Source organism: Toxorhynchites rutilus, chromosome 2 (assembly GCF_029784135.1).
Source record: "Toxorhynchites rutilus septentrionalis strain SRP chromosome 2, ASM2978413v1, whole genome shotgun sequence".
NCBI lineage: Eukaryota > Metazoa > Arthropoda > Insecta > Diptera > Culicidae > Toxorhynchites > Toxorhynchites rutilus.
Window position 1 is genome coordinate 59534208 of NC_073745.1, and position 10280 is coordinate 59544487.

At 38.9% G+C, this 10280-nt stretch overlaps 1 protein-coding gene across 1 annotated transcript; it reads right to left on the minus strand.

Annotated features, from left to right (window-relative positions):
* Positions 1-392: 392 nt before the first annotated feature.
* Positions 393-6212, minus strand: LOC129766890 (GPI mannosyltransferase 4). The gene is made up of 3 exons (XM_055767489.1): positions 5963-6212; positions 4959-5898; positions 393-1843 (listed from the first exon to the last, which is right to left on the minus strand). The coding sequence occupies exons 1-3, from the start codon at positions 6105-6107 to the stop codon at positions 898-900; spliced, it is 2031 nt and encodes a 676-aa protein (XP_055623464.1). The 5' UTR covers positions 6108-6212; the 3' UTR covers positions 393-897.
* Positions 6213-10280: the final 4068 nt, after the last annotated feature.

Below are 10280 nucleotides of genomic sequence, written 5' to 3' on the forward strand. Positions count from 1 at the left end.
CCCGAGGACCCAACATCTCAAGTTTCTCATATCTCATCCCGTTCCTGAAAAAATATGGCATCCTACAATCCGGTTCCTCATACTTTCAGTCATAGAATTTGAAAAAAAAATATAATAAAATTTGGCTTATAAAAATTGTAAAGAAATCTAGCTGACCTTACAAAAAACGAATTTGGTTTAAAAAATATCTAAAGAGATAAACAAGTGAAAAAAATAATTTAATATCGTAAATCTACGTTAACAACGCAATCGTATCTTAGTCCCCCTCCCCCTATAATATTAAAATAAAATCTATACATTGTCACCCGGGTCTCTATATTTTTCCAAAATATTTCAAACAGTCTGTTATTCTCATTTTTTTTTATTTCGAATCAATATCAAAATTTACACTTCTCGCATTACAAATATAGTAAAGATAATTGAAACTTAACTTACGGTAACATTAAACTATCTTCCACAGTAGGTGAGATCATCAAAAAATACAAAATATTGTGCCAAAATATGTGTGCATTAATCTTATACGGCAGCTACGTAAAACAAGATGGATGGACAAATTTTAAGACAGCTTTGATGTTTTAGTCAAGTTTTATTGAATTCAATTCCTATCGAATTCCCTGTTATATACAATCGGCCAGATCTCGTTTGTATTTCTTCTGAAACGTGACTCAATGTTTCTTCTTCTTCTTCTTCTTGGCTTTAAGAGGGTTTACACTTTTAAGTTCATTCGCCTCTAGAAATGTTTTCTTATTTTGATTATCCCGTTTATATACGTTGAAAGCGATGTAATACCAGTTCGAGGACGAGGAAGGAAGTAACATAACTACGCAATGACTAGCTCATGATATCACTGATCAACCAAATGGTCTCACTCGTAAGTATCCCCGTTTTCATATCCTGTTATTCGATCTTTTTCCGCACCTCGATCCGGTACAGGATGAGTCCAAACTGGTGGATCAGCGAAGAAAACTCCTTCAGTACTCGGCTGACCGAAAACGGATTCTGCTCGTCGTCATGCGCATAGATGGGACAGGTATCCTCCAGCTCGTCGGCGTCGGTGTTGATGCCGCAGAGGTGTTGGCCGAGCAGCTTTGGCATTGCTTCGATCGATAGATGAGGATAGAACACCTTGACCTGGGTGTGCTTCACCAGGGCAGAGGTTCGATTGTGGAAAACATTGTTCAGCTCCTCGGAGAGACTCGAGGGAATGGCCAAATACAGCAGGTACTTCTGGTTGCTGCTGATTGCCTTCATTTCGCTTATGTCCAGAATAAGTTTCAATTTTTTATACAGCTGACCCAAATCGAGGCTTCCGTATTCGTACAGGAAAAACTGTCGGTCTCGACGGTACTTTTGGCCATTCTCAGGATTGACTAGCAGCGTCTGAGTGCTGGGCAAGTTGAGGAAACACTGTGGCATGCTGTAGATGTGGCTAGTCACAAGATGAATGTGAGTGGTAGCGGAACGGACCTCTATCTGGCGCCCCATGTGCTCTGCCAGCTGGTAGACACCACCTTGGTGTACAAATCCGTAGAAAAGTGTCAGCGCTATGTTTGTTGTATACCAAACTCGTAGTAAGTAACGAGAGCTGGCTCTCGTACTGAGGAAATGATTGTACAGGAAGTCTTTGAGCAGCGATCGTTCCTTGAAGGGATATGAAGAACACAAACCGTTCTTAAGTTTGGGAGCGTGGAGCAGAATCAGCGGCAAAGTGATTGGCAGAAGAAACCGAGGTTCTTGATGATTTATAAAGGATAGCGTTGCGATGGGGAAGAAAATTGCGCTGACCATCAGACCGACAATGGATTGAGCACGTGGCAAACTCGTGTACTCAGCAGAGCCGAATCTGTGAAAGAGAACATTGTAATCGTATGCAATTCCTGATATCGCACAGCAGACGGATTTCGCGCCAATTCGACCAGATGTTGGCATGACCCTCTCAGAACTCAATGATACTTTCTGGGCGTGAAGACCTTACCTAATTGAGCAACTTGGCAAACTAAGTTTTCCGAAAATGTATCTAGACTAACATATGGAAAGGGCTAAATATTTTTGATCATTTTTTCATAAAATTTTTTACTCGAAAATGGTAAGTCAAACAAAAAAGTGATCTATGGAAGAGTTTTAGGAAAATAATTAAATTTTCAGAAAAAATACCGAAAAAATATTTTTTGAAATTCTACACTGGAAAAAATCGATTTCAAAAACTAAAAGTCGATTTTGTCAAAATGGTCACCTCAGATTTTGATGAAATGGCAGATAAATCTATATATATAAAAATGGATTTCTGTCTGTCTGTCTGATTGTCTGATTCTTATGGACGGAAACTATTGAACTACTACTGAACCGATCAACATGAAAATTGGTATGTGATAGTTTGAGACCCCTCCCCCTCTCTAAGGGGGGGGGGGCTGCCAAACAAGTGAAACACAAATTTCTACATTACTCGGGAATTAATCAAGCAAATGGAACGAAATTTGGCATGTGGAGGTTTTAGGGTGCAATAAATGATTCAATGTTGGTTAGACTCTCCACCCCCCTCTCCAAGGGGAGGCTGTCATACAAATGAAACACTAATTTCTGCATTACTCGAGAATTAATCAAGCAAACGGAACTAAATTTGGCATGTGGAGGTTTTAGAGTGCAATAAATGTTTCATTGATGGGTAAACACTCCACCCCCCTCTCTAAGGGGGGGCTGCCATACAAATGAAGCACAAATTTCTGCATTACTCGAGAATTAATCAAGCAAACGGAACCAAATCAGGCATTTGAAAGTTTTAGAGCGTAATAAATGTTTCTATGATGGTTAGACACTCCACCCCCCTCTCTAAGGGAGGCTGCCATACAAATGAAACACAAATTTCTGCATTACTCGAGAATTAATCAAGCAAACGGAACCAAATCAGGCATTTGAAAGTTTTAGAGTGTAATAAATGTTTCTATGATGGTTAGACACTCCACCCCCCTCTCTAAGGAGGGGCTGCCATACAAATGAAGCACAAATTTCTGCATTACTCGAGAATTAATCAAGCAAACGAAACCAAATTTGGCATGTGGAGGTTTTAGAGTGCAATAAATGATACGATGGTGGTTAGATACACCTCCCCCCTTTCTTATGGGGGGGGGGGGGGGGCTGACATACAAATGAAACACAAATTTCTGCATTACTCGAGAATTAATCAAGCAAACGGAACTAAATTTGGCATGTGGAGGTTTTAGAGTGCAATAAATGTTTCTATGATTAGACACTCCACCCCCCCTCTCTAAGGGGGGGATGCTAATTTCTGCATAATTCGAAAACTAATCAAGCAAATGGAGCCAAATTTGGCATGTGAAGATTTTAGGAGACACGAAACGTTTCTAAGGTGAATAGGCACTCTTTCCCCCTCTCTGAGGAGAGAAAAAGGAGGGGTCTGTCTTCATTCTATCATATTTTCTGTATCAAACATTAATTCCATGTAGCGGAGAAACATGTTATTTGCAAGTGGTTGACAAATCTTGATCGAGAATTGTGTCTGAAAATAATCTGATATTATAATCACGAGTTTTGGTAGAAGTACTAGGAATTTTTTAGTTAAAAGTAAACTGAACGGGGTCGATTAGAAGATCAATCAATGAACAGTTCTGCGATTGGACTCATGAATTTGCGCTTAGTAAGAAAACGTGAATGTTTGAAGGTATTGATAACAAAAAAACAAATTTTGGGCTGGACGAAGTTTGCCGGGTCAGCTAGTGGTAGATAAATATGTGCCCTACAACTCTTCCATACATCGCAACTTGTGCATATTTGAGGCAAAAAAGTTTTACTAACAAAAACTTTTTCAAGATTTTTTCTTGAAAATTTTCATTTTTTTTTGTGCAGCTAAATCACTAAAAATCACTAACAGGTAGAAATGGATTGGATGCTAAAGTACAGTTTTCAGTTTGTTTTTAAAGTCAAATACAATATATTCCAATTCAGAGAGCAACAACAGCTCTCAAACAATAGCCGTCTGCCAAAAATCCCTTCATCGGTCGGTCAGGTATCGAATAGTTGTTGTAGATTTGGGTATCTATTAAGAGTCACTGTAAGTTAGATATAATAATAAATGGATTGTATAGACACCTAACGGATGAATAAAATGGGCCTGCAGTTGTTTGAAAATTACCAGTACATATAAAGTGACGAAAAATAAATAGCATTTTGTTTCTGCGTAATCATCAGAATTCAATAAAGAAAATTGTTTAGCAACATGTGTAACAATCTCCAGGATTTGCAAGGATTACAAATGCAGTGCTGGTATTAACAACCCCAAGTGTAACCGTAATAAACTAAGTCGGTTAACAGACATAGAGAAAATACGTTTACTGGGATGTACCCATCCGTTGGATGATACAATGCGAATTTGTGAAACTTGTTTGACAGTGATTTAGAACAATAGGTGTGTTCCAAAGAAAAAACGACGTATAGATGAGGATAACACTAACCAAAATATTGAAGATTCACAAGCTCCATCAACTGGTCTGTGTGTTTACACCGTTACTTGTCGATGGTTGAGGATTTTAAAGACTTTGCTTGGAAAATACCATCTGGGGTTCGAATTGTCATCAAAATCTGAGATGACCATTTTGAGAAAATTGGATCGTAGTTTTTGAAATCGATTTTTTTCAGTGTAGGATTTCAAAAAAATATTTTTAAAGTGTTTTTTTTCCTGAATATTCAAGTATTTTCCTCAATCTCTTCAATAGATCACTTTTTTGTAGGACATACCATTTTCGAGTAAAAAAAATTTTAAAAATTATCAAAAATATTTAGCCCTTTCCATATGTTAGTCTATATAAATTTTCGAAAAACTAAGTATGCCAATTTGCTTAATTAGGTAAGATCTTTACACCCAGAAAGTTTCATTAAGTTCTGAGAGGATCATGCCAATCCCATAGACGAGTTGGTGCGAAATCCGTCAATATCAGCACACTCACCGGTATATCATCGTCACGAAGGAGGTCACCGCGATGACTCCCAGCACATTATACAGTATGGGAATGTTCACAAGCAAATGCAAATAGTACGGATGCACTCCATGCTGTTTGGTATTGTCCGAGTTCATATTGTAGCGGATGAAGTTGAGTGGCGTCACCACGAAATTATTGATCCCAATCTCGAGCCGTTCTACTTCCGCCGGCGTCAGATAACCGTAATACAAGGAATCCACCACGATGCAAAAAATCAACGCAGGAATAGCGGAGGCCACAAAAGTGAACATTCTGATGTTGAAGTCGGAAAACGATACGGTTTTCGTTCCCATTCCACGAAGCATCCACTGGAACACAAACGGGAATCCAAACAGGATGAACGTGGGTCTGTTGAAAACGCCAAACACGCAGATTGTGGCCATCAGTGCGCACTTGTTTAGGGAGTGGGACGGAAGTGACATCTTTAGCTTATAGAGCCGCACCCGATCGACGGTTTTCTGGGCCTTTCTGTACTTCTCCTCAAGGAATTCACGCTGGTATATAACAGTGTTCGAATGGATCATACATTCGGTGACGATATAAACCAGCAGCGAGCAGAGAGCCATTTCAATCGAGTTCGTGAATGTGCGTGTGGCGTAGACCAACATAACGTAGGAACTGGCCAGCGTAAGCATCCGGAATTGACCATCCAATCCATAGGTTTTGCATATTCTCCAAAGACTCCAATCGTTCACGAACGATAGCGCCAGCATCAGCAGTCGGGGGAATACCAACGTAACATAGGTTCCTCGTAAGTTGACACCCAAATAATGCCTGGTGTACATCGACACAAACCGAAGCATGCTCAAGGGAATTTTCAATCCCACGTACGGAATGACAATCGATCGGATTGGAAACGTTCTGTTGAATTCCCACGTTCTGGTTACCTCCAGCCCATACTCGTCGCCTTAAAGTGAGCGAAACATAAATGCACTATGTAATTGTAATGAAAGCAATGCAGCACTTCATACCAGCGATAACTTCCACCGATTGGAAAAACTCATCCGGATGTATGTAGCCCACCTGGGGCACCAGCACTAGCGCAACACGAAGCGCGCACAGGATATAGTATGAAACCAGCGAAGAATCCTTTGCTTTGAGCGATTTGGAATGCATTTCGTGGCAATGGCTTTAACACCAAATTGCTTTGATTTTTGTGGGTTTTTTCTAAGCACGGTGAAAATATTGATTCGGGCCACATTTGTTTTGGTTTGAAATAGAGATGTGCCATCCGCTCATGAGCTGTTCCGAAGAATCGACTCTTTGAAGTGAGTTGACGCGGAACAGCTCGCAAAAAAAATCAAACAGCTCTTCAGCTCACTTTGATGATTATGAAGGAGAGAAAAGAGCTGTAGAATTGAAGAGAGTGTGTGAGCTGTAAGATTCAAATGAACTGACCGTCTCTCGCTCTTCGTGTTAAGACATCAGTTTAGTTTCATTTGTCCCTCGTCTTTTCAACTGTTATATTCGCGTTGACGGCATTGAGCTTTGTTTACCAGTTTAGGGGGCGCCAAAAATAATAATTGGCTCTCAGGCAGAATGAACACGTTTTTAAAATTCAAATTAATAATGAAAATTAACTTCTGTGTATCGCATGAGTATTCTAATTCAATGAAAAACACTTTGTTTGCAGGCGGTGCAAAAATCTCATAAGATTTTTTTTTTTGAAGAAAACTTTCTATTGTAATGTAAAGCCTCAGTAAAAATGTCGGAAATGTTGTACTCGCCGAGTCTGTTGTAAATAATAGTCTGGAATACGTGTTTCAAGTAATTAATAATATGGTGTGAAAAATTTCATTTGAATTTTAACATTTTCAAACTGGCTTCGTGGCTATCGAGTTTGGGACCCAAATTGAAAGTCGGCTCTGACAACTGAGCTGAAGAGCTGTTCATAAAGAACAGCTCATTTAGATGAGCTGATATGATCAGAGCTGTTCATCATGATCAGCTGATTTGCACACCTCTAGTTTGAAATCAGCTGTGCAGGCAGAGTGTTGACGTTTGTCGAAGCACAGGGCGAAACTTTTCGTTAAGCGCCGAGTGAGTGCGGACTTTCGTTAAATTTTTCATGTATGATTTTGATAGTGATGTCCGTTTTTTTATAATATTCGTTCAACAATAAAAAGAATAATGTATAGCTTTTTGTTTTTCATTAAAATATAGAGCTATTCTCAACGTTTAAAAAATCTGAAGTGTGTAATACTTATGAAATTTAGAGGCGAATGAACTGAAAAGTTTAAAGCCTCTTTAATCCAACATCATCATCATACTTATGACAGACATGCAACTGCACTAGCATTGTACTTCGAAAATTGTATGTCTATCACCATGTACAGCGCTAGAACCATGCAACCAACTCGGTACAATCGCTGTATCTGTACCGACCTGTTTCACCGTTGTACATGGCTACAGCTGTACTATCCGCAGCGCCATAGACGGTTAGTGATGGGTAGCATGAACAAACCGCATCAAAACTCTTGGTAAACATTCTTTTCATTGTCTTCTTCTTGAGTTAATAACTCAGATTGGAAACTTGTTTATTGTGTTTGGTAGTTCAGGATTTGTAAAAGATGCTAAATAAAAACCTTTTTCATTGAAATATGTGGTGAAAATTGTAATTTTTTTGACGTAGAACTACGTCTTATAGGAAGGGTGCCAAATCAGAAAACAGGTCACGTTTTTATGAAATAGAGTAAACGTTAATAATTATTTTCACTATGAACGAATTCTTATGGTTCGCATACCAATCGAAGCAGAAATTATCTAAGATTTGTTTGATATGCTATTCATTACAAATCGCTAATCTCTAAACGGTTTAAATTCATGAAAACTGGAAGAATTTTTTTTACAACACATTTGTTTTGCCGATTTGTGTATTTACCCATATTTCGAATGCTTATAACTCGAACAATTCTCAATAGATCGGAAAGATGTTTGCATCAATCGATAGGAAATATTTCTACAATTAATAAAATGTTATTTTTCTCGAGATGGACAATTGAATAACTCTAAAATGTCAAGCGTTATCTAAACGCCCTAACTGCCCAGTTTTGATTGGCCCGATTTACGGTTTCCCCAACACAGACTTCAAAATCGATGTATCTGTGGAAATCCGCTTTGCAAACGGGGGTATTTTTGTTCCCACCGAGCTGTGTTTCCCTAACACGCATTTCTAAATTAATGTGCATGGGGGAATCCGCTTTGCAAATACATGCAAGTCGGAGGTATTTTTTGGTGCTCAGTACTTTTGTAATCGCTTGTCGTTGTGCAGACCGGAATATGTTTCCCTAAAATGTACTTTCAAACTAAGAAGCCTGGAAAAATATTCATTAACTTCTAGTAACGATATCCATATTATTCTCTATCAGTTTACCAGGCCTGGTCTACCAGTTTTAAATTGTTCGAGTTTCAAATAAAAATTTTTACTACTGAAGCAGTAACAATAAAACAAAAATTGAAAGTTATTTTAAAAATTTCGACGCCGTCTAAAATAATATTCGAAGTGGTAAACAAGTGGACTGTATAATTTAATTGCATAGTTCTACGCAAGGATGCAAAATTTCGAAAGAACATGTTGAAATCGAAAAGAAATTTTTATCAGTGCAAAATATCTCCACAGATACTCTTCTCTTCTTCCTATCGCGGTGCCGTGGTGCCTATGACTGCTGGCTCACCATCACGTTTGTTTTGATATAGTTTTCGTTCCATCGACAGAAGTATCAGTTCACTCTCGATGTCAGTGAATGCTCATGCCCAAAATACCACCTTTCATTGCGTCCTGGTGAAATTTTCGTTGGTCATACACCCATAAACTCAGCACTCGAATGTGCCGTGCCCATGTGCCCATTGATGTGTGTGCAATAAGCGGCACAAAAAATGGGACCGGTGCTAGAAACCTACCAGGAAAACATACAAACGAACACGCGTTTAAACGTCTGACGCGGTGTAAGTGAGATGATATTTCTCTGGATGGATATTTGTTCCCTTATGGCAGGTTTACATTAGGCAAGGCGCAAATTGAGAAGCGTATAGCGCTCATAAACGAACACGAGACTAGCAACACGACTCATACGTGCCACAAACGTAGCGTGGCGGAGCGCATATTCAATCGCAGTTTGGTGTAAATAACGTGCCACTCGCATACAACGTCTGATTCACACAGATTTGCGCGATATATTTATTTACTAACACAATCACCCAACCAGTGCGACCAGCACGAGAAACTGTGGTTCAGCCACAGCGTCACGCGAGTCGTGTCTCACGAGCGCTTCACACTCTCGCGTCATCTGGCTAATTTGCGCCGTTCTATCTGTTTTCATTAGTCACAAAACAGGCGCTATATTGTGGCAGGTTACTCGCGCTATACGCGGCTCAATTTGCGCCTGGCCTTAGGGAGATCTATTCGCGACTACGAAGCTGAATTTGACAGCTTGTGTGCGTGAAGCGAATGTCAACAAAGAATTGCAAAAAGAATGTGAATTTTAAACGCACCGTTTTTAACGTTTTTTGCAGAAATTTTCGTAATGGTGAGTATGTATCGAAAGAACTATCCTCTAGGATGCTTATTTAGTTAAATCACATAAATTTACTGCAGGGGAAAACGTTTTCTTACCGCATCCAAAGGACACTGTCTTTACTTGTGAAAAAGTAAACAAACTTTCAGGATACTAAATTTTAATAAAAATTAATAATTGTGTGCAAAATTTATCTTCCAAACGGTTGGAAAATGAGTTTTCCTTATGCAGTGAAAAAAACTTTGCCGTAGCTTAAGCTGAATTTAACTTATAAGTGTTTTTCTGTGACCTTGTTTCATGCATTATCAGGAGCCATCAGTCGGAGAAAATGAAACCTGCTGCGATTACGCTGCGGGTGCGGGTCGTCGAAGGCGAAAGAGTATTCAAAGCTGAACATCTTTTAATAGTTGGTGTTGAAGAAGTTCACGATGAAGGCTTCAGTATTTTCTCGTCCTGCCTCCAGTCATCATCTCCAAGCTCGGAACCCCATACAATAAAAATTCGTACGAAAATCTCCTTCTCCAAATGGTTGTTTTGTATCATTTGCTTAAGTATGTTTTATTTTATTTCTTTATTGTTGCACTTGGTGCAAAATGCACAATAACGTGTTTTGAATCATAAGTAATTAATTCGCCTCTGTGCTTAAGGAATTACTTTGAACTCATCAAGAGGCTACTAATAAACGACTTGTTTAAAAAAGGTAGTTTCAGGGAAGAAACCTATTAAAAAAAAGGCCTATTTATTTAAAAAAATATATTCTTAACATGTCTATTGT

Coding starts and splice junctions, on each gene's coding strand:
- LOC129766890 (XM_055767489.1), bottom strand. CDS start 6,107: ATGCATTCCAAATCGCTCAAAGCAAAGGATTCTTCGCTGGTTTCATAC. Junction 5,899..5,962: donor ATCGGTGGAAGTTATCGCTG/GTATGAAGTGCT, acceptor GCTCACTTTAAG/GCGACGAGTATGGGCTGGAG. Junction 1,844..4,958: donor TTCGTGACGATGATATACCG/GTGAGTGTGCTG, acceptor TCTCTTTCACAG/ATTCGGCTCTGCTGAGTACA.